This window comes from Pempheris klunzingeri, chromosome 9, assembly GCF_042242105.1.
Source record: "Pempheris klunzingeri isolate RE-2024b chromosome 9, fPemKlu1.hap1, whole genome shotgun sequence".
NCBI lineage: Eukaryota > Metazoa > Chordata > Actinopteri > Acropomatiformes > Pempheridae > Pempheris > Pempheris klunzingeri.
The window spans coordinates 2,908,563-2,933,569 of NC_092020.1; the positions used below are offsets into that span (position 1 = coordinate 2,908,563).

The 25,007-nt window shown below is 42.8% G+C and overlaps 1 protein-coding gene across 3 annotated transcripts; it reads left to right on the forward strand.

Annotated features, from left to right (window-relative positions):
• Positions 1-11,541: 11,541 nt before the first annotated feature.
• Positions 11,542-23,686, forward strand: LOC139207208 (synaptopodin). 3 transcript variants are annotated; one of them, XR_011585028.1, is made up of 4 exons: positions 11,542-11,848; positions 16,324-18,410; positions 20,312-22,254; positions 22,287-22,297. XR_011585028.1 is itself a non-coding variant. In XM_070836860.1 (3 exons), the coding sequence occupies exons 1-3, from the start codon at positions 11,680-11,682 to the stop codon at positions 21,614-21,616; spliced, it is 3,561 nt and encodes a 1,186-aa protein (XP_070692961.1). In that variant the 5' UTR covers positions 11,542-11,679; the 3' UTR covers positions 21,617-23,686. The 3 variants fall into 3 exon arrangements, 2 of the variants coding, with proteins under 2 accessions (XP_070692961.1, XP_070692962.1); XM_070836860.1 differs by having other exon boundaries at positions 20,312-23,686; XM_070836861.1 differs by having other exon boundaries at positions 20,321-23,686.
• Positions 23,687-25,007: the final 1,321 nt, after the last annotated feature.

A 25,007-nucleotide genomic window follows, 5' to 3' on the forward strand; every position in this document is an offset into this window, starting at 1 on the left:
AGCACTTTGATTGGCCTTGCTGTTGAATGGTGCTACACAAATAAATTTGAATTGTCTTCAGTAAATTCATATCAAAACTGTACTTTAATTGATTGGCTTCCCTCACTGACTAATGGCTAAAATCTTTCCAGTCAGACCAGTTCTCAGAGTTCAGGCTGGAAACCACCATGAAGAACAATTTTCTCATCCTGAACCACTGAAATAAAAGAAATGAAAGAGGGTGTGACCGCCTGTCTTCATTCCATCAAAGCACACATACCCTCATGCACACACACTCCAAACCCCAAACACTTCGACAACGAGGCTGCCCACCACTTCCACAATGAGCTCCAGTATTCCCTTATTTTCTAGGAGTCCCATAAAACCTGGACATCTCTCCCTCTCCCTCTCCTTAAAAGTGATGTTCACACAGATTTACTTTGCATGTGAACTCTCATGAATGTGTCAGGATTTTCCCTTACATACAACCGTGATCAAGTTGCCTGTAACTTTTACAGAGGAAATTCTTTCCTCTGAGTTTCTGGGGTTTGACTTGGGGATTTTTGAATCTTTTTTACTGGCACAAACCACTATTGAATAAGTCATTGTGGTGGAACAGACCAATCACTGAGAGCCATAAAAAAGAGTTAGCGAGCTCCCGCTGCTTGCGGGTAAGTTCAATGACAGTTGCATGACTGTCTATCCTAAAAACATGTCAAGGTATACCAACTGTTCATGAATTTGAAGCAGCATGTAAAATCTTATTGAAAAAGGCTGAGTAGGTTTTAATTCATCATTGATTTAAAAGAAGCCAGAAGTTGGTGAGAGTGAGATGGAAGATGCTCATTATCAGGTCCTGAGTATGTTTTTTTCCAGGGTGCAGGGGAGACTTTCTCTGTTGCTGTTAGTCCCATCTGTCAGGCGGCTGGTGGACAGCTCAGAGGGGTCCTCTTCAGAAACGGCATGTCTCATGTGGTCTCTCGAATCTAGCCAAATAGGATAAATAACCAGCTCCAGCCTCTGAAGCAGCTTCACCATGACCAGTCCATTCGCCTCCATGTGGACTCCTTTAGCACTTTCTCCTTAATGGAAAAGTCATGTCTTCGCCAGTATCTTCACTGAGCTCAAAGTAATGGGATCCACTGCAGGCCAATGAAAGACCATTAAACCTGTGGAGTGACAGTGATGAGCAGAGCATACTGTGGAGACTCTGCTCAAATTCGAACAGCAGGAACACCTATTACAACTCGACTCACTGGTTTGGCAAACCTTGAAGGATAACCTGGCAGCTGAAATGACAGTGAGCATCTTCTGCTTTCGCTCTTTTATCACATTTCCCTCTCTCCGAATAAGCCCTGTGAACTGATCTCGCATTATGAATGAAATCATTCAAAAGACTATGACTCACTATAAACCCGCTACGGCATCATTTGACATATTTGAGTATTTTTGCAGCTGCGTGATTTGTACATTAACTCAGCAAATCCTGTTACAGTAAGTTATTCCCAGGTGAGAGATTGAAGCCTTCTCCAGTGGCATATTTTCACTGAGAAATGTAGAATGAGGCTAAAGGAAAAACTGATACACAAAGCCTCCAGTGTCTTTCAGATACATATGAGTCCATAGAATGGAAAAAAACAACTGAGTCAACTGAGTCCTTAATTTAAGGAGTAAAAAAGTGAGAGGACCACGCAGAGTCCAGATGGCAGGAGGTATGAAGGTATGAATTTAATTGCTTCCAGACACGATGCAGGCAGAGGGGGGGTACAAGGCACTGAAACTGCACAAATACACCCTGAGACACTTCTGATGGAGATGAATATCATCACAAGCCACCATGTCTGGAATGAATCAAATGACTTGTGACAATGGCACAGGCAGCGCCATCACGCTGAGCGCTGAGCCATAATCTCTACTGAAAATCAGGACAAGGCAGAAGAGAAACTTTGCTCTCTGAAGGATTTTTGATTGAATCTACAGACACAAACGTTGTGACAGTATGACGACAGCCCTCTACTGATGTCACCATAAACGGCACCTCTAGGATTGGGGTTCATGAGCTATCCATAAATCCATCACTAGATTGCACCGTTAAAACCTACAAATGTTCTAGGAAACATCTGCTGCACCGTCCAATCAAAAGCGATCAAGAATGTAAACAGGAAGTCATTGTAGCATACAGTTGTAGCATTTCTAAACATTACAGTTTTAGTCGCCCAGTGATTTATTAAACTGCCAATCTTTGGATTTTACCATATAACATAAACTTACATCAAGATTCAGACTTAGTTGTGTTCATGCAGTTTATTTCAAGTTTGAAATATTGTGCTTTGCAGATATTACATGCCGATGCTGACAAGAATTCAAAGTTTTATTATTGTCAATATATCTGGATTCCATAATGATATGCAGTTGTAGCACACACAGAAAATTATATTTTCAAATATTTAAATTGCATTAGCTCTGTCAGAAGTTCAGTTAACTACATAACAGTTACAGCAGTAAGTTTTAAGTGTAAATGTTCAATATCTAATATCTAATATCTAGTGTTGTGCAACCCGTTTTAATTTAGCGACCACTTAGTGTTGTAACTAGGCTAAGTTTAAACTTGCAAAGGCTTGAAATGAGATACAAGATAATGAAAAATGTGTGAATTTCACTCACTTTCTCTCTGTCTGTACTCTTGTTTCGACTCTTTTCTTTTCTCTCTCTGTCTCCTCTCTCTCCCTCTCACACACACAAACACACACTGTGGCCTCTGATTTCCAGGCATTTCACTACATTACACATTTCCAATAACTGCGGCAGATATTTTGGGCCACGTACTGATGTAATTTGCAGGAGGGAAGAGGAATAAATATTTTGTCAGGACCTTGCTTTGTGTGACACAAATTAAGTCCTCAGCTTGCGTGGCATTGAACCCGATCGGTGTTTGGCATTTTGTTTTTGTCTCCCCATAAATTTTGATTACATTCTGCAGAGCGTTGATCCAAACAAAGAGCCAGCCTCTTGTAGGGAGAATAATTCCTGCCCTGTTCCTATCCCATCTGCAGAGAGGCCCAGCTACTAAGCAGAAAGGCATTTAGATGGAAATGGGCTGCGCCAAACAGAATCAGACGATTTCAATGCTTGAATGTCTCAATGTCACGTCAGTTGATCCATAAGCTTGTGCATATACTGATGTGATGGATCAAGAACTGCTATGAAAAGCTACAGTTCATAATTACTTTTTGGTGCTTAAACTTGATTGGCTGGAAGCATGCAGCCAAGAGGAGCTAAAGTCAGGCTGCAGCAGAGCGACAAGTTACAGAGTTACAGTGTGTGTGTGTGTGTGTGTGTGAGTGTGTGTTTTAAGGGGGGGGGTTGACATAGTTGAGTTCCCACCCACTTCCCGTTATTCTTTGACACTTAACATAGCAATCGAGCAAATAAGGAGTAATAGTGTTGCATGACATTCCATTGAATTAAGTAACGTCCTGTACAGATTACAACCTGCACTGCGTGTGAAAGACTTGCAGCTCTTGTTGTGTAGCGCTGTTCTCACCCAAAGCGCTGTGTAATCTGTGTCACTCACTAGGCACTTCTTTACCTTTTCAAACATTGTCCAAACCTTGGTGGCACATTGTCCATACATGGAAACGTGGAATAAGAAGGCCTGTTTGTTCTGCACTAATAAACTTGGACTAAATCAAACTGACTAAACTTCTTTTTTGCAACATCCGGTGTTTGTTTGTCTTGGCTGCAGGAGTCATGTGAACACTGATGAGTGTGATTTTAAACTTAATAACATCAGAAATTTATTACATTAAAACATTACAAATCAAAACCAGACGAGCTGGCAGCGAAGGAAACAGCGATTGTGTCCAGGGCAAGGCCTCCGAGACTCATTTGCAGTTATTTCTGATTCCCTCATGTCTGAGCAGTATCGCTGCCAAGAACGTTTTAAAAAGGAGGCACTGTTGCCTTATAGCTGATTTGTTTTTTTGTCAAGTGTAAATAGCACCGTTGGCTCTTTGTGTGTTTCAACATTACCCAGACACACTGAGCCAGCTGATTGTGGTTTAGGTTTGGGCTCAGTCTCAGTCTGTGTATGAGTGCACCGGGACTCCCACCATATGCTTATGGTGCTGTGGGTCTAAGTCTGGCACACACATACAGTTCATAAATGGAAGACACACACACACACACACACACATGTAGAAACACACAAACAACAAAAAAAGAACTCCAGGGTCCACTAGCAGCTCAGATGCCCTGCCCAGTCTGTAGAAGCAATTTAGACCAAAAAACTATACTGTAGTGGGACTTGTGCCATGGAGTATATTTAGTATATATACTGGATTGTGTGAGTCCTAACATATTAGCAGGAGCCACGCTAATATCAAAGCCTGCTTGTACTTAAAATGAGAAATCAGTGTTGTCATTAGGCACTACTATAAACTGATACTGTGGAGGCATCATACTATACTTATACTCGTATGCATCATCAAACCACGAGTGGACACACCCTGATTCTGCCAGGCTGTATCCATCTCTGCTTCAGACCACAATACCCGCTGAGGTAGTTTATGAGACCTACAGATGTCTGGTTGATTGAAAATGAACAGAGGCAGCACAGAAACATGAGGGTGCCTGAACCAAATTAGTCCTACGTGCTTTCGGTATCCTAGAAGATTGGTAATCACCGCACTCGGTATGGAGTTGTTCTCTCTTGCACACTATGAGCTCGACTGAGTTGCGCCTCATAATCACTGAGGAACATCTACCCATCAAAACATCCACAAGCACAGTGAATATTCTTCCATTCTCCCTCCATCTTTCTCCATGTTCATACTAAAGCTGTGCCTTTGAACAGCCCTGTGGCCGTATCCCATTACATCCAGAGGGATGAGCTGAGGGTTGGTATGGTGAGTAAGAAAGCAGAGAGGGGCCTGTGTGTGATTCTAATCAATTCAGGCCTCAGCTGTAGCAAACACTCTCTAATAACTTCTGTGGATGGATTCAACTTGAGAGGGAATGCAAACCAGATCACTTGGGAAATTCCACGGCGCTCACTCTGCAGCGAAAGCCCCTCGTATGAAGGAATGTGTGCAACATTTCCCCTCAGGTCCCTGGTCTCCCACACACACAGCTGCCCTTCAGAGAGTCACGCCAGAGGAGCACAGCCGCTGGAAAGGGAGAAGAAAGAAAGACAGAAAAAGTGGCTAATGGCTGCTCTCCCAGCTGCATGGGGTCTTATACATACAAACATGTCAGGGGAGGTTGGGTCAAAGGAGACAGCACAGAAGATTGGTGATTGAGATTGAAGGAGAAACTAGGAATAGGTAGCCGAAAGTGGGACTATAAAGAAAGAAAATACAAAGATAAGGTGAAGGAAAACTGATCTGGGCAGTCAGACGTGTGATGAAAGCTGAGAAAATGATAGAAGTATACAGAGAGAGACAGTGAGAGCAGGAGGAGAGGGGTGTTGAAGGAGGAGAAGAGGGAGTGCTGAGACATCACTTAAAGTAGCCTCAAGGTGATGGATTGTCTGAGCAGCTTGGCAGGACCATCCATCAGCTGAGGTAAGGTTCAGATAAACATGACTGACGAATCACCAACAACACGCTCAGAATCACAAAAGATGCTGGAAATATTTTGTGTTCTTTGAAAAATGCTCATGATACCAAGTGATTTGGGGGAGTAGAGGTTTGGGGAGTCGGCTGCTTTAAGAGCGGTGAACCACAAGCAGAATCACTGCATCAAGTTAAGTTAGTTTATCCTATAGCTGAAGGGAGATTAAGACGTTACTCCTAAAGCCTGGCAGATGTTCAAGATACATTTCTTCCACCATGACTCCAACAGATCCAACAACGCAGTGCCAATGGCCAGCCCTCATCTCACTGAGGGCCTTCAGGACTCAGTGTGAAGGATTTTAAAGATGAAATATATCCAAATGTTACTCTGCAGAAGACTCCAGATCTATAAATCTAAAGATCTAATCATTTCCGAGCCTCAGACGCATATTTAGACACACATACAGTGAACCAGATGTCGCTAACATTTACTTGTGGGATCTTTTCTGTAACTCAAATGTTTGGACATATGAGGAGATATAAGTGACCAACATAGTCTTTGGTATAACACCTCTGCATAGAGCCCAAAACTCGTGTACTGTAAAACAAGTATGAGCTGTCCATGAGTTACTGTCCTGAGCACACACATGGTAAGAAGCTCTGTAGGGTCTTATTATTATCACATTTGATGTTTCTTGTACTAAGTCTTGAGAGGAAATCATTTTCTGTGTTTGAGGTCTATTATTCAAAAAACAGCCAGAGACTGCATCAACAAATTCAGTGGGTTTAGCAGGAACTTAGTCCACATTTTTCTCGCATAGTTTTCACTCTTTATTTGGATTTCTCTGCCCGGCGTGCATGGCGGGAAAATGGGTCAAGAGAGTAACAGAGAGGGGGGAGAGAACAGAGTGGGGCCCACTGGTCCCCCAACATCCCTGTGTTGAATATGAAAATATATTATAGCATAATGTGTTCAGTATGCAAGCTTGAAGGAAACCATATGAAAAGATCCCAGACAAAGAGCCTTCTGTGTTCCAACTGACCCCCACCCCCACCCCCCATCCTTCGCCTGCTTCAATTGCGAGAGAGAGACAGACAGAGAGGGAAAGAGAGAGTGAGAGAGAGAGGAGAGGTAAAAAGGGGGAGGGTGTGTGTGTGTGTGTGTGTGTGTGTAGAGTCGTAGGAACTGAAAAGGGGCAGTCCACACGCTCACTGCCTCACACAGCCAGACCCACCGGAGTACAGGTGAGCAGCAGCATGACTAAAGCAACACACAACAAACAGGAGGGAGCACTGAATCCTGGGATTTTATCTGTCGCTGTGAAACTGTGATTACTGCAGACTTGGTCACCTACAGCCCATTATATTTATCTGTTACGGGGTAAGACGCTATCTTTGTTTGGAGAGAGTGAAAAAGAGAGAGAGAGAGCAGTAAGCTGAAGCATAAGAGAAGGGAAACTTCGAAAGTCTTTGTTTGGGTAGATGACAAACATCTGTGGCCGCTGTTTTCCCCTCAGTGCAGGCTGCAGACTTGCAGAGGGGGTTGGCTGGCTACATTAGCACTGTGGTCACTGATATCCGAGCCTATTGTCCTGACTGTGTGGAGCCTGCTGTGTAACCAGGTTATAGACTTGAACTGCACTGTGTAACATTAGAGGGTATATCCAATTAAAGACCTGGCTGGAGCTGGATTGACTTACATATATAAGTAATAGCTTCCTGTTAACACAACAGGTGAGGCCCATTAACTGCTTTACAGAGGGGCAACTGTAGGTTTTGTTCAGACACATGTTACCATATTTATATTAACTAATAATAACCCCTTTTAGTTTGCTGTGACAGGCCGTGCTCTGAGGCTGTGGAAACTTGTTTTGTCAAATGTCTTAATGTGAAGAAAATAGCCAAAAGTTAATATCTTTCCACAAATTCCACTATTCACACTCTCTGCACACATTTTACATTTTTTAAAAGTGCTTGTACTTTCTCCCTTTGATGTCGAACACTTTTCAGATTATGACTCTGATTGTTTTAGAAGGTTCCTCCCTCTTGGCACTGGATCATACACAACTACTTCAAGTATTTATCTTTTCCTCTTGATGTTCTCCACCTGTGACTATGAGTGTAGGATGAGCTGCACACGAAGCAGACACTTCATTACAAGGTTTTCCCCTGCATGATTTATGATTGCACTTGCACAACTCCTAAAAGAGGAAAGAGAAACAGAGAGAAGTAGACATTTGTGACTTTTATTGTGGGTCTGTGCCTTGCAATGCTTTAGATGTCAGTCATCAGCCAGCACAAGCCGAGGCATGTCGACTATCACAGCCTCCTGAGGAATAATGAAGCAGGAATGCCAATTTTGGAGCACTACCCAAAATTATTTCGTAGTACTGCAAGGGCCCTTGAATGGCTCTTTGTCTGAGCAAGAGAGAGAGAGCGAAAGCCTTTAGCATTTACGGCTGAATGATTTTTACTTGCCAAACTGTAACAGATCCGGGCAAAAGGCAAGAGATAGCAGAGGCATAGTTGCTCTGCCCTTAGGGTATTCAATCATAAAGGCTTCAATGCCAGTCAATGTCATGACCAGATGCCTCATTATAAGCTTGGTAACTGATACACTTTTAAGTCTTACAGTAGGTTGAATGCACGCTCACCTGACAACCACACATCTCGCATACCTCAACACATGTGCGCTCAGAGCGACTGATGATGTACAGATGCCATGAGGTGAAAATGCTTGCAGTAAATATGAGTTATTAGGTGGCTGACATGCTTTCTACAAGTTGGCTATTGATGCAGATGTGTAATAAATGTACAAGACAACGGCCATGAGGGGAAAATGAATGATTACAGTTTGTATGGCTGCCAAAGCCATTTCTTCTGTGTGTCATCGCCATGCGAAATATGCTGCAGGGAGCTGTGAGATAGACTTGCCGCCTGCATGTGAATCCGTCATAGGTTGACGATGTACAGGAACTCTGTGATTATACACTAAAGTGGCCTACAGGCTAGACTGTAAGTGATATCCTTGCTTCTAATCATGGAGGTCAATGGGTGGCACAGGAAAACTATGCGGGGGTGGGACAGGTGGGTGCCATAGAATACCTTTTGAACTTCAAGGTAATTGGAGGGTAGAGAGCGGATGACAACACACCTCAGGTATGGAAAGTAGACCGCATCAGTTGGAGTGGGAGAGATATCACAAGTAAGTTTCAAGGTAATACAACACGCAAGCTGGATATTAAAAAGCTGGGACCAATGAAGAGAAAAAAAACAAACAGATTGTGACAGATGAGGACGTCAAGAGACCATATGTCGATGTTTCATGTTTTTTTTTTGGGCCAGAGTTAAGTCTGCATCTCTGCTCATGTCAGCTCTGTGTATCCTACATCTGTTCTTTGTCCGGCAGTTAATAAGTATTTGCAGACTGGATCAAAGACAGAAATCAATTCATATTTTAATCGATCTGGTACGGTGATGTCAGGACAAGCCCTCAACATGTGTTGCTCTCATTGATTATGGTAAACATGAAAGGAGGCAACAAAGACAACTGTGAATAAATGTAACAAGATGAGGTGCTGATCTAAAAAGACAATGTCAGCCTCCAAATGAGCTCCAGATTGATCCGAAACACATCTGGGGGAATCAAAGAGCTGTTGTCAGAGTGTCTAAACAATAAAGGCCTTCATTTCTGCTCACTTGACGCGATCACGCCAGTAAGCTAAATTGTGGAGGATTTTTGTTGCTGTTCTGCAGGGAGGTGGGGCTGCGCTGTGCTTGGGTTGATTGTATTCAGGGCCCAATGAGCAGTCCTCCCACGGACTGTCATGACTCAGCTGTCATGTCGGAGAGCGTCTCCACATAACACAATCTTCAAGGGATGCAAACAAGTTTACAGTGTGTGTGTGCTTGGTTGCTACGCCTAAAAAGGTATTTCGAAAATAATGTGTGAAGTTGTCTGCACAGCCTTCCCACTCCTGAGAGTTACAGTGGTGACTCTCCAGCAAAAACAAACGCAACCGTGATCAGCTTCAAGGAGAGGCAAGTCTGATCAAGGACAAGGACGTACAAACACTGGTTTAACATAACAAACTTTGCCAGTGGCTCTTATTAGCTCTGAAGGGGGAACATGACACCGCTGATATTATGAAATGCTTTATCGGATAAGGGGGAGGGATGCGATACATGTCACTGTCGGATGTTCAGATCTTTGTTTGTCCCTTAGCTGCATGGAAATCACTTTCTCTATAAGCTATTCTTGGCAGGTTTAATGCAGACTTCCAACCATAAGGCCTCAAAGAATTGTGACCTTCCTTCAGTCTTTGAAGACAACACTGAGCTTATTACGTGTAGACTAATATAAAGGCTTCTCTTCGTTTCCTTTTCCACCCTTTTAGCCTGACGACAGTTCAAAGAGCTGAGGCTGATCTTCGTCTTTGAAGAAGAGAGAACTGGACTTTCAGTGACTCAAAAGTGGACATAGGTTGAGATTTAAGCTTTTTTGAAGTAAAGCGATTAAAAGTACTAGATGTGCGAAGCAGAATACATTAAAATGTTCTTCAAGCCACTCACTCGAACAGCAGTTACCCAGTCCAATTTGTATAAACTTCAGACACTTTGTCTGCACAGAGGTCAGGTCTTTTGGCCCGCTCTCTTGAAAGCATCACAGATAATACTTTAAATCCTGTGCAAAGCAGTGGGGTGAAACTCGTGCCATTGCACAAAGGGCGATGATGGAAAATCGAGTAGGATTCTTGTACCAGCTGTTTGCCAGAGCGCTGGTTGCCAGAGTTGTGGGTAGTTGTAACATCGAGTTTTTGTCTTTGCAAATGTCACATTTAAATGATGTAATTGAAGAAACGTTTCATTTAAATTGTTTTGACATTTTCACAACAAAATTTTAATCAGCATATTTCTCTTTATTTCGCAGGTGGCTCTGGACAGAAAATGGACATGGAGAGGAATTAGATAAAATAAGCAACCTCTCATCCCCTGAGCAACGACTGTATCTACAGTTTAAGCTTGTTCCACCTAATTAAATTAAATTAAAAATGTTTTACAGACTGGCTGAACAATAAGAACATTGTCTTCTCTACAAGGAGCAAATTTAACTGAAAAGCTTTAGGGTGGAGCTGCTGACTTCAGAATTACTGTATTCATGACAAATTCTTAGTTCTCGTATGCTGATGCATTTCAGTATTAATCAAAACTGCCACCGGAGGAAATAAGAACTTTCCTTCTCAATTGTGGTTTTGTGAATAAACAAGAGAAAGAAATTGATTTTCCTACCTTCAGAGGCTGTATCTGGCTTAAATGTATGAGAAATAACACAGGACACCAGAATAAAGCAACTTTAATTGAATACATTGAAGCTCTGAATACAAAGCAGACTGTGGAATGACCTTTTCTTAGTGAAATGTTATCCCTCACATGCACCTAACAGCAGGAAGCCACCATATACACAGTTCTCCTTCACGTCACCACAGAGTTATGATCTCCAAGATAAAGGGCAGATCCTTTTCTGCGAAAGAAAAATAATCTGCGAGCTGGAGACTGGGATGCAGACGAAAAGCATGTTTTGGTGACCAAAATAGCAGAGGAGGAAGAGCAACGTCTGGGAAGGAAAAAAGGAGTATTAGAGGAAAATAGAGAAGACTGGACTGTTTCTCAGTCTTCTCTGCCAGATTTCAAACAGAGCACAACAAACTTGTGCAATTTCCGTGGCAGTTGTCCACGGGAACTCGTCCAGGGCACATCGGAGCTGACCCTCTTGGGAGGTCCTGTTTGATAGAGAATAATACTTCATGAAGACCAAAGCAAGAGCGCACTTCTTCCGTCAGACTTTGGGCTGACTACAGGACAACATTTGGAAGGATTAACCGCTGAAAGGAGAGCCATGACCGGAAGCAGCAACCTGGAAAGTTGAGCTACTCCTTCCCTTGTCCCTTTTTGTGTGTTTTCTTGTATTTCTAAACGTATTCACTGCCTGCCAGTAAGGACTAAACCTTCGATCCTCCAACTGGAAGTTCCAACAGCTCCCTCTTATCAGGAGAGAAGATTGAGCTGACTGGAACGAAACACTTGTGTATCCCCTGCTCTGGGCTTTTGTTTCTGTTGCAGCAGAAGCATTTTAGCGTGGGTTGTGATGGAGATGGAGAAGGGACATATGCCTATCAGGAGAGGAGTAAGCTGGAGCCCAGGAGGACTGAGAAAACCGCTCCAGGCAACGCAAAACATGCACACTCCTGGGACAGAGTGCAATGCATCATGGGAGAAGACAGGATTCAACAAAGAACAGATGACCCGGAAAACAAGTAAGTGTTTGTTTATGGGGCGTTTTCTGTCATTACTTGGGCAGCCAAAGCAGCAGCAAGAACATGTAGTGTCACTCTGTTGCATCATGGCAAAGAAATGTAGTTGTAAATGCATTTCCAGTGTTTAGTTTGTAGTGTAGCCTTAATGCTACAGTATGGCTTGATATGCAGTATATCATCATATTAGAAGAGCTATAAGTGAGCAGAGTAGACAGCAAATAGAGAAAACAGACAGCCCTGCAACTTGACACGGTGAGGCTCTCTCTAAAACATCTGTTTCCATGCCGTAAAAATAAAGGCTGCTCAGACAGCAATGGAAATGCAATCATGCATCATTGCTAAAGGGCAGTCTTGATACACAACACAGCCACGGGCAATAATGGGTTAACTAGTAGCAAAAGCTGTTTGGAAACTTCTTCAGACTTTTCTTTTCATTCTAACAGCTGTCAACTCCCAAATAAATATGAAAAAGAGGGTTTCACACTCCATAATAACACCAAAATGTCATGTTGTTCGATGACAATGTGGAAAAACACTGAGACAATACTCAGCTGGAAAGATAATTTCCTCTGGGCTGTGACAAGTCTGTCAGATGTTGTATTCAAAGAGTGAAAAGACATTGTGCGGTGAGAAAGCATAACAGAAAGGTCATGGCAATCAGATAATTGCTCCTGATATAGATCTATAGCCTCTGAACCTCCAGCACTGTTCCCACCACTCATTACTCGCTAATTGGTTTCCTCAAATGGAGCAAAGATCACCGAAAACAACACAAAAGCACTGTTAATAGCTGGCTGCACCTCTGCAGAGACCTTTCATAACGCCCAAAAGTAACAATATGAGCAAGAGGGCTTGGTTTCCACCTCTGAGCTGGTCTTTTATTTCCCCCATGGGATCCACCGAGAGTTTAGGTCACATTCAGTCGGGCAGGATCCCAGGACCTCTGTTAATCCTTGTCTTTCCATACCGCTTCACACATCACCCACGGGGGCCGGTGCTGTCATCCCGCTCACCCCACAGCCATCACCCGGAGAAAGATAACATCCGACGGGGTAATCTGACCTTTGATACACAAATGCAGGGTTGGCCCCCTGACTTAAATCCTACCGCTGTGGGGGAGTTTGCCGTCTGCTCTCACCTACGCAGGGGTGAGGGGATGTGAAGGAGGGTAAGGGGATGAGGTAGAGAAAGTTAGAGGTAGTGAAGGGGAGGAGGGGGGTGTGGGTGGGCAATGAGATGTGGAGGCTCTTGCATCATTGCTGAGGGCTGAGTTTAGTCTCTGCTGGAGGACAGGAAATTCCTATCCTGGCCTTGCAGGTTGGAGCTTAGGGCCCCGAGGGTTCAGAGAGGGCAGACTCATGGCCAGGGGGGAGAGCGCACAATAAAAACACACACTTACATGGTGATATCCAGACAGACACGGAGGGCAGCAGAGGTCAGGCGCTGGATCTCTGGAGTCTCAGTGGTCTAATCCATACACCAGAGTATCTGTGGTCTGCCTCTTCTCTTCAAAGAGGGTCAGACACGCTTCTGCCATCACAGGACATCAGACAGAGATAAGCTGTTCAATACTCGCCATTGATTGGACACTTCTCCACAACTGTCCAAATGAAGCGTAGTCTGGATACAACTACTAAAACATCAATACTTACGTAACAGAAGCCCTGGGCTCTTTCCTCAGAGGCATGTCTCCCGTTTTTTTTTTTTTTAATAATTAGTGGAAACCCTGTGGAGGTGGTGGTGCAGATCTGAAAAAGTGAAACAGAGCTGGAGGCTGAGTGACAGACAGCACAGCCTCCACCTACAGTCCTCCTCCCTCCCTCCCTCCCTGCTCTCTCTCTGTGTGTGTGTGTGTGTGTGTGTGAGAGAGAGAGAGAGAGTGTGTGTGTGCTGGACTGCGGGGAAAAAGAAATCCGATCCCGTGTCTCGCTGCAGAAAGGGGGTGTGAAGCTATCAGACGCAGTTAAATTGAAAACTCTTGTGGAAGTACAACAAAACAGCGGAGCTCTGAATTTGACATGAAAAAGGTAAGGGACAGGGCAGACAAGTGAAACTGTCAGTTAACTAGTCAATCATTAGGATCCTTTAGAGCCTTAAAGCCTTGAACCTGAGGAGCAGCTTGACTGTTTTATGAAGAAATACGACTTGTTAGTAGCAGTGTGTCATTTTTCAGCTGCTGTCAGAAACTTTCGGTCCTTTTCTTTTCCTGATAAATGAAAAAGTTGTAACCGAAGTCCATTGAACTTTTTTTTTTTTTTTGCCTTGCTGTCTAATCATTTCGTTATGAGCGCTGGAATTTAGAAAAAAAAATAAAACTTTAACTTAACTTTAACTCATGTATTTCTCGGTTATTTCCTATTGATTATCATCGTTGTTAGTTTAAATATTATTTGGATCTGCAGGACGGATGTTGATCTAGTCACTGGATCACATTTACTGAAAAATCAGAAAATTAGTGTGACTCGTTTTCTCACAGATTCTCACTAGTTTGGTCATGATATGAATCAATGATGGCATTTGCACCTGCGTGTTACTTGATAACTAGTCTGGCTCCCACTAGGGGTGGGATGTTCACAGTGAGGACACTTCACTTCATATTCAGGTAGCTTGAATTATAAATATTAAAAAAAAAAAGTAAGTAGCTAATGAAAATGTCATTGGGACCTGTGGTGGTATTCCCACTCATATTGACCAGGTACGTGTGTGTTGGGTTGGTTCAATTCCCATTTCAGTCCATAAAGGAAGGTGATTTATGCTCAGGCCAATAGTGGTGAGAGGACTGCCTGTTTGAAGGATTGTGTCTTGTTATATTGTTGTCACAACTATGTAAGGTGCTTGTTATATCTCCCTGTTACAGTCACTCTTTCCTCCGTCAGTGTCAGGTTGACTGATCTACCGTAGTTGACACTCATGTATTTCTGTGCAGACATAACCAACGCCACCATCAAGGGTATAATTTTGTGCATGTAAATGCACTGCAAATGTTTATAATCCAAATGGGCCCCATAGTCGCTCTTTATATATTGAAATAATAAGATAAAATGAGATCATGAACATATGCCATTGAACTTCAGATGGGTTTATGTAAAAGGAACTCAAGGGTACCCTACAAAGAGTTAATTCAATTACTGTGAGGGCAGACTTAAAGTCTGCAAAATCAATGACAGATGCATATTATTCCTTTTACTGGGGGAATGATCATGTTTTCATGATCAAGCTTTAAACTCTGTGCCAGGAAAAACTGCATGCAGAGCAAGCTCTATAGGAAGGTTTTACCAGTGATTGATTTACACACAATTAATGTGACTGGCACATGATTACATCAAATAATGTAGCTGTCTGGATCCATCACCTTATTAAATAAAAAAAGAGTCATGACTGTGCTAGCTGTCTGAGAAACCTCCTGGAGGGACGTTAATTATCTTCCATCAGTCAGAGTTATATGAATTAGATGAATAATCTTCCAGATGTGTTACCACAGCAAGTGATTCTCCTTGAAAATGTCCATCACAGGATCTTTGACTATCCTGCTAAAAAAAAGCAGAGATGCAGCTTTGATTTTCCTCTCATGAACTTTGAAGGATGCTGTAGTTCACTATATTTAAGATGGGAACACTTGATTGTATAGTGTGTTCGTAGACAGCTGTCGAAAGATCATATTTGGAAGCTGTGGATTGTAAAAATGGTCTATTAAGGGTTCAAACTGCAGTTATGCACAAATTAACTACAGAGAGAAACCAAAGGCATGCTGGAAGCTCATGCGGGGAGTTTTCTCAGCGAAGCAGGAATGCTCAGGGAGGGACTACTGCAGATGGCAGAGGAAATAGCTCCGCTGCCTGGAATGGAGCTCTTAAGCTCGGAAAACAAACTGTCAATTTTAACGTAGACATGTCTTATCTCATAATTTCAAGGTAATCAGTAAAACTGCAACACTGGTGTAAGACATGATTGACAACAATCTATTTTGGCTATGCTGGAGACTCTGACCTCAATCTTTTTTATTAACTTTAGTCAAAAGATTTTTATGTCTTATTAAAATGTTTATTTGAAATGTTTCCCCACCTACGTCTCTTAGTTCTTTGTCTACAGTTCTGCTGAGGCAAGTGTCCACAAAGCTGTATTTTTCTTACTGGACTGGTTGGAATAAAAAATATTGCAAAGAACAATCAAAACCATATGGTGCAGGAACGATTATGTGGGTTTTAAAGAGAATATTAAATCCCAGACTTGTTAAAAATTTGTCCTTGCTGGTTCTCTCTATTTGTACATAAAAGCTGTGTGGTGAGCTTTAATTAGATGTTAAGGGAGTTCTCTTTGTTTGAACAGTAGATGTAGCACATTGCTAAGTCTTCCAAAGTTTGGATCCCTTTTATCATTAATCACACATCTCTGTTATAAAAGAAAAGACAAAATCCCTGTTTTCGTTTTTAATCAATCAAACTGTCCACTTTCTTTCTCTGTCTCTTTCACTCCAGATCTGACCCGAAGCGCCAGTTTATCAGAGAAGGAGCTAAAGGAGGCTCGTGTCAGGAGCCAGATCATTGCGGCTCAGCTCACCATCCCTTCCAACTCCAGCTCTAGAGGCGTTCAGCTTTTCAACCGGCGCAAGCAGAGGGTCAACGCATTCACACTCGAAAGCTGTGGGGAGGGTTCAGAGGAGGACAGGGCTGAGAATGTGAAAACCGACCCCTCGTATAACAAACTAACATGGGCAGAGAGGAGCAGTGAGGAAAAGGACAGAGACCTGAACTTTAAAAATAGCGCTACCAAACCACTATTTTCACCACCTGGGAGGGTACATCCAGTAGGTGATTTCACGGAGGACCAAGGTAAGGATTTCCACCAGGAAGAGGACATGGAGGACCGTGTTATCCAAGAAAGACATTTCCTCCCTGTCAAGGAAGAGCAGGAGGAAGAGGAAGAGGCAAGAGATAAAATCGATGAGGAGCTTGAGGACAAAGTCAAGGACGAGATTGCCTCTGGAAGTAATAATACTGAACCAGGTCTGATGGGAGACGCTGAAGGGGAAGCAGAGATAAATGGGGGCCACACAGGGCCAGTTCCTCCTGGAAAGCCTCCTAATGGCTGCCACAGTACCTCTGGACCTGAGAGGATCTCTGTGCCCACATCCAAGCAGACAGCCACGATCATCAATCGAACTGCCAGGCCCTTTTTCTCACCGCCGACAGTGCAGTGTACGGAGGCAGTCAGCCCCGTCATGGACATTCCCCCTCCTCCTTCTTATGCCACCCCTCCTCTCCCTGCTTCCACCGCTCCCCAAACTGCTGCCTTCTCACCTCCGCCTCCGTCATACCCCACACCTCCACTACCAGCCTTCACAAACCAACCCCCGCAGACCTACTACTCTACTCCACCTCCAGTTTCTCCAGTCACTTCCTCTTTCTCCCCTCCGCCATCCCTATTCCCTGTTTCTTCTGTATCTCAGTATCCACCCATGCCCCATTATGGCCCTCCCACAGCCCCAAAGCCTTCCACCTTTGTTCCCCAGGCTGCTGCAGAGAGGAAGCTGATGTCACCAATCAAAACAGGAATACTTGAGGAGGGCGCTGCTAGGAGGGCAAATAGGAAGTCAATGTTCACGTTCAAAGAGAAACAAGTGGTACCGCCAAACCCTGAGCTGCTCTCTCTGGTGCAGGGGGCGGATGAGAGGAAGAAACACGGACATAGATCTGTGCCTGAGCCAGCACCCGAGGAAGAGTTGCTGGCGCTGGGTGCGGAGGCCTCCAACTTCCTCGCCAAGGATGAGGACAGGACCGAGGAGGCAAAAGCTCCGGAGTGGGCCTCCTGCCTCAAGAGCTCCAGGACCCGACCAAGGGCAGAGCACAGGCCAGAGCAGACCCTCAGCAATGTATCAGGAAAGGGGGCTGAGCTGTTTGCCAAGCGTCAGTCCAGGATGGAGAAATACGTCATAGAGAAGCAAAATCCAGGACAAATTAGATCTCCTTCTCCCACAATGTCTCTGCCGCCATCTTGGGTGTACCCATCAAACATGCCCGGCAGGGTCAAGGCCATTGCTAAAAACTCTGACATGAGCGCTCAGCTTTCACAGAACCTGAAGGCCCAACAAGCAGTCAAGCAAAAGCCAAAGCAAAAAGCTGCAGCACCAGAGCCGATTCCAGAGCTGCCTCCTTTAGAAAATGGCTGCTCCAAGATAGAGATGGACCTGTCAAGGCACCGGCCCTACCAGCTTAACTCTTCCCTCTTCATCCTTAACCCAGTCAAGGACCCCATTAGTACCCTACCCAGGGGAGCACCACAGTCCAAGAACCTGATGAACACCCAGTCTTTCTCTAGACAGACATCCTTGCCTAATAACCCTCCTTCTCACTTCAGTACCCAGTATATTTCTCCCCAGCTGCCTCTCAGCCCCACAGGAGGAGGAGGAGGAGGAGAATATCCATCAAATCAAGCCTCCGGGCAGCCAAGGATCAGTTCTCCTATGTCTGCCTTTTCTCCAGAGCGAGTGTCCTCTCCTCGGGGGTCAGGGGTCCAGGCACCAAGGCCCATGTTTTCTGCCAAGAAGGCAGGGATTGCACCACAGGTGTGGAGACCCTCTCTGTACCACTTTTAGAAAAATTTGCTCAGAGAATCTTTTTTTTCAGAGATTCCCCACATGGTTGGGAAAACTGAAACTGACTTTGATAGGGCTATACTGCACTTTTTTGTTCATCTCTTGCCTTCTCCTAATGCTATCTCTTGCATTGTAGGTGTATAACAGAGTGGAATCTTTTTACATGTGAAATGTTTTAATCCTCACATGTTTTAAAATTAGGGCCTGACCTTGTCTGTATTTTATAAAAATTATCTAATTGAATACCTCCTAATTATTCAGTGAATATATCATTTTATATATTATTTTCTCCACAGTTACAGCAGTACTTACCCTCAATGAAAATAAAAATGTGCCTTCGTGTAATCGGATAAGTTCCATACCCAAAGCCACTAGACAAGTCAGCACTAAAAAGCATCAATTTTCAGTATGTTTTAAAGTGTGATGAGCAACAACCTCACACTTTTTCCACTTTGTCTCCCAATTCTGTGGGCACCAGGGTGATGCTGCTTCACAAAGCACTTTAACAGATGGTCTGGCATCTGCTTTATGATCTATGATTTGCAATTTAATGCTGCTCCCTGACGAGAGCGAGAGAACTCCTTTCATGTCTTTATGTCTTCAGGGTACTTTACTCTGCTTTCCAATGTTGTCTACCTAAATATATGGTGTGTACTTGGATTCTTTGATGTTTCAAATCTGCAGGCTGCATACTAATTTGAATCATGGACCCACATACATATATTGTTTTCATGACTTAAAGCAGTAATTCCAGAGGTATTTTTTTCACAGGACATTATCAGTCACAATTGTTTTAGACTACAGGGTTTATGTATGTTACATTTCAAAAACCTTGATTCACTTCTCTCTTCTCCTGTTAGCTGTCTGTTATGATTGGTTTTCTGTGTTCAAGTGAATCTTTCCTTCTCTGATTAAAGCTTTATGCTAACACTTTGCTGTGAACTCTTGCTCCTTTTTCTCATTTCCTGACTTTACTGGTTTCTTCCAACCATTAATTTCACTATTAGGTGCTTGTTATTTCACTTTCCCCTCTTTCTTACAATCACTGCAAACACATGAACACACTAATAAAAGCTATGGCACTGTTAAGTACGCAGGTAATTTGCAACACGAGGCAGATCTGTCTTGAAACACAGTATGTGACATTTAAAGTTCAGAAGTAATTAATTCAGCTTGCCCTTGCAAGATATTTTAAACTTTCATGAATTATGTGTGGTGGTGTTAAGACCTGAGCCTTGGTCTTGTTGGGCTTGAGGGCCTCAGACAGTCAGACAAATGGAAGGAATCTTGACCTGGGCCTCGTTTCTTTCACAGATGCCCTGGACTTCTGGCCAGCCATTAATCTTAAAAGTCCTCTCGGGATACTGACCCAAGCAGTTCTGTCTTTATCACTAAAGACAGTCCTAATATTATAACCATGAGTAGAGGTAGTCTGCTCTTGATTAGTATGTGCATAAGAAGGAACGCTACAGTCGAGTAATTTCATATCCCTGTAAAGGTTAACCACCTCGGGAAAGCGAGATGACAGTAACCTGAGAGAGACATTAAAGACCGGGCCTATGTGTGCTGGTGGCCAGGCTTAAGAAACACCCTCACAGAAGAAGGGTAAACACAGAGATGACCTGAATGCCACTGACTGAACACACATCATATTAAAACAGATTAACTTAGTATAATTAAAAGTCTTGATCAGTATTGATCTTTATGCAGAGCAAAACATCTTGTCGTGGTCAAATCAAACCTATAGAATTGAGAATAATAAGTACATTTATTTATTCCAAAGTTGGACAAGCATGAAGATTATGTGTGTTTTTTTGTTGTTGTTTTTTTTCCCAAAAAGTCTAAAAACATTATTTGTCACGGTTCAACAGATACCAAAGGACAGCTCCCCCGGTGAAACCCCCAGTGAGACTCCCACGCCAACCAGGACACCCAGCCTCACCAGACGTTTCAGCAGCCCAGAGGGCCCTGCCACGGGTACCTGGACTCCCAGCCTCCAGACTAATCGGCCCTCCACCACCATCTCTAGCCGCTCAGTTACTTCTCCTGTATCCTCTCCCAGAGGTACAAGATGCCAATCCCCTATGGCCATTCAGAATATCCAGTTTTCCACTGTTACTTCTACCACAACACCCAGACCCTCCCAAACACCTACAGTCACCTCCCCATGCTCTCCTCTTTGGGGTTCAAGATGTCAGTCCCCAATAGTGAGCCTAAATACCCAGTCCTCTGGGATCTCCTCCATCCCTGGTTTCAGACCTGCCCAAACTTCCACAACTATTACTCCTCTTTCTCCTCCTTGGGGTTCAAGATGCCAGTCCCCAATGGTAAGCCAGCATACCCAATCTTCCAATCTCACCTCCCTGTCCACATCCAGACCCTCCCAAACCTTCACATCCACATCCCCACGCTCTCCTCCATGGGGATCAAGGAGCCAGTCTCCCATGGTGACCCAAAATACCCAATCTTCTGTTCCTACTTCCAGACCTTCCCAAACGTCTACAACTGCTTCTCCTTGGGGATCAAGATGCCAGTCCCCAATGGTAAGCCAGAATACTTCCACCGTCGTCTCCATCTCCACATTCAGACCAACCCAAACACCTACAGTCACATCTCCTATCTCTCCTCCCTGGGCCTCACGTTCCCAGTCTCCCGCACTCTCTCAGACCAGTTTATCCTTCCCCACCACTAAACCTCACACATCCTCTGCCACCTCTCCTGTTCCCCCACCCAAAGACAGTCGCTGTATGTCCCCCAATGCTAACAACCTAGACTCTAAGGCCAACCATCGCCTCCTGGCAAAGAACATCATCAATGCAGCCAAACGTAAGAACAGCCCTTCCCCTGGAGCACTGAGCAGTCACAGCCTCCCCATCTCACCTCTGGGAAATTCCCACCATGGCTACGATTGTCACAAACCACCCATCAGCCCTTTCCAGTCGCGGGCACTGGGGGCCCAGTCCCCTACCTTCACTAGCCCACCTGCCACCCCAACACAGAGGATCTGCTCCCCTGTGAGGCTCTACAATACTCGCTCACTCACCGACTCCGATGCCTCTGTCGAGTCTGAAGACTCAGGCCTTCGATCGCCTGGCCTGCACTCCTACAACACCTGCCCCCGTGGCTGGGGCGGTAGCCTGAGGGTGAAGAGAAACACTGTCTCCACCGACCTGTGAGGGTATTACTCAATGGCAATCAAAGCATGGTTTCAATTTTGTTGGACTTTTGTGGCATTTGACCAACTAGTAAAAGAGATTCTGGTGGCATTTCATCAGACTAATGTTAGACAAGTTACCTTTGTGTAACTTTGAATAGAGACAATGGACAATGGTAAATGTTGTATTAAGGTAGTGTTAGTATTTTATATGGCTCACATTCATAATATGAACTGACAAGAACAAGCTTTTAACATAACACAGTTGCTGTGGCTTGTACGCTTCTTGCATAGCAAAAAAAGTGCAAAGACTCAAAATAACCAAAGATATTTGAATTCACTTCAATGAATGTTATACTTTCTCAACATACATACCTTCACAGCCACTGTCCCTATGAAATAGTTTTTTAAGTAAAGGGGTATTGGTTTTAAATGTTATTAATTGATTATTGTTAAGTTTGCTGGTCTGATGCAATCAAAATGGGAAGAGACTTAAAATTTTAAGGCATCGAAGGGCCACGTGGAATAAGTAATGTGTGAATATATAGCTCATTGGACTGTACAACAGTTTGGTTATGGCATTCTCCATGTACTGCATTAGTAAACGATCAATTGTAACTATACAGTGAATATAGATTTAGATTGTACAATATAACACGAGTTTCGATCATTTTCCCATGACATAAGCACAGTGGTAGGTGGGACACATGCTAGTCACTGTCGTTATCATACATGGTCAAAGTATTCACCACAGTTTATTCATTCATTCATTTAATCAGTGGAAAATAAATCATATGCATAATTATCGCAGTGCAATAATCTCAGTGTATATATGTTGCTATTATGTACTGCATTTGCATGAATGAATGTAAGATTTACAGACAGATTGACAGGAATGGCAGTAAAAAGAGAGTGTTAAGTATGAAGAGTTATGTGGAGTTCGATGGAGCATTGACGCACTTGTTCAATCAAACACTGTTTCCATGTTTCAGGTAAAAAAAAAAAGATTGCAAAGGTTTATTTGCTAACATAAAGAAAGGATGGTTAACAATCTATTGAACAAATATTTGCTGTTAACGTGCAAATTGAATGGCATATTGATTGTAATTTTCATATTGGAGATTGATGTGTATTTTGCCACTTTTGCTCATCACAAAGTCATTCTTTTTAATATCAGCAATGTCTTTTACAAGGAATAAGTTGACATATTTTGTGTCTGTACTTACTGTACAAAGTGCCTGTTTGAATGAGGTTTAGAAGCAAATGCTGTGTCACACAAGTAGAGAAGGTAAAACCAAATGTTGTTAAATGTTCATGGGACAAAAAGGTCAGAGGAATGTCGTGTGTTGTGAAATATTAATCTAAGTGTTTGTGAGAAAAGGATCAGAGAAATGGATTGTATTCTAAATACATACATAACTCAAATGTACATTCTCTTTAACTTCTAAAGTTTCTTTTTATACTTGATTTGCACTTGTGTTCATTCCATTTCAGTAGCTATGTGGCATTGTATAAAACTTGATTTACTCAAACAGGTGTCATCCACAGTAAAAACCGACGAATAAATACCCTACTGTAGAAGTATGAACATGATGGTGATGGCAATTGGCTGAAAACCTGACTGCAGCCTTCAAAACACATCTGGCTTTCTGTTTCAAGTGTGGGGTCATTGAAAGCCAATTTACTCTATTCCCATCCTGTCCAGTCCTGCACCAGCACACACAACAGATCATTCCTTCACTCCCACTGACATGCAGGCCAAAAGCATCAGCACATTTCTAAATATTTACTTCTGTGTGTCTTTTGAGTGACAGGGACAGCTGCTACGGGGTGACCTGGCTCCTTCAGCAGGATTTAGGCCTATCACTGTCATGGATTGGTTTCAAGTTGGATCACCTCACAAACCAAACACTGCTGACATCCTCAAACACAGAAAATAATCCGAGCATTTTTTTGTTTTTGAGTTTAACAGACAGATTTGTTATGGGTTCTGTGATTACATGCCTGCATTTTTTCAATAAAGGTCATTTCTCTTTAATTTTATAACTGTATGATGTCTGAAAATGAATGATAAATTAAAAAAAAAGGTGATGACACACTAATTTAAATAATGTATAGTTTGTCACTTGCTTTATTGTTACACTTCACCCTGAACTGAAAATAGTAGTAGTAATAGTGCTAATAGCAAATTAATAATGTACGTTGGAGTAATGTTAGTAATTTTTTCTCTTTATTAATAAACCAAAAACAAATTAAGTGGGCAAGTCATGGGATGCACAACACCACATTTATCCACACATTTATACTGCTCAATTAGTCTTTTGATTATTTGTATAATTTAACCCTATGATACTGAGGTAAAGCCATGTTACAAATTTAGGACGGCACTAATAATATTAATAGTAAAAAATAATATAATTAATAATACATTTATTTTTATAGCACCTTTTCAAAACAGAGTTATGAAGTGCTTTGCAATACAAAGAAATACTAAAAGTAAATAAAAAATATAAAACAATATGAAATGATAATGTCAACAGATACCATTGATTTTTATATTAGATATTAAAGAAATTTAAGGACTTGCTGAAGATTTTCAAGCAGTGATGAGTCTCATAGGGAGTTATCAGATAACAGGTACAGACATGACCTGACCATTCATGTCTTTATAATAAAGCAGTAAAACATTAACATTATCAGTTCTAAAACTCACAGGTAACCAATAAAGTACAGCGAGGATTTGGTGTGATGTGGTTGCTTCTTTTAAAACATGTTAAAAGCTTAATAGCAGCGTTTTGCAGTGTTTGGATGTGTCACCTGATAAAATGTGTCAGAATAAAATGTGTTGTCGGGAGGAGATAAAAGCACGGATGACATTTGCCAGATCTTTAAATGAAATAAAAGACCTGATCTTGTCGTCTACTGGAGACCCCTATATGGTCTACGTGAAACCCACGAACCTCTATGATTGAAATATCATCTGGAGGCTTAGCAGATGAGATTAAGTTTGGTTGCTACTGGCAACTACACAGTTGGACAAAGCAGAACTGCACCACTTCAGTCGCCTGGGCATCAAAAGACCAGACTGAATTAACAGGTACACCTATGGGTTATGGGCCTCTTTTTGAACATTATTGTAATATGGCAGCCAGACGAGAGGAGAGACTGATAACTCTGCTGGTGCTGGGGCCAGAAGGTGTGATTGTAATTATTCACAATTTGTCATTTAACTGCAGGACATTTTTGGATATCCCATTCTTAATATCAGCAAGGTAAGACATAATAAATAATACATTAGTGGCGCCAGGCTTTAATGGGACGTGGGGTTGTGTATCATTTGCATAGCAATGAAAATTGATATGTCAATGCATGCTTTGCCTCAGGGGTTGCATGTACGTGGTAAATAAGAGGAA

What these genes read in the sequence shown, in the direction of transcription:
- LOC139207208 (XM_070836860.1), top strand. Translation starts at nt 11,680, where the DNA reads ATGGAGATGGAGAAGGGACATATGCCTATCAGGAGAGGAGTAAGCTGG. An exon ending in ACAGATGACCCGGAAAACAA is followed by an intron (nt 11,849 to 16,323) that starts GTAAGTGTTTGT and finishes CTTTCACTCCAG; the next exon opens with ATCTGACCCGAAGCGCCAGT. An exon ending in AGGCAGGGATTGCACCACAG is followed by an intron (nt 18,411 to 20,311) that starts GTGTGGAGACCC and finishes ACGGTTCAACAG; the next exon opens with ATACCAAAGGACAGCTCCCC.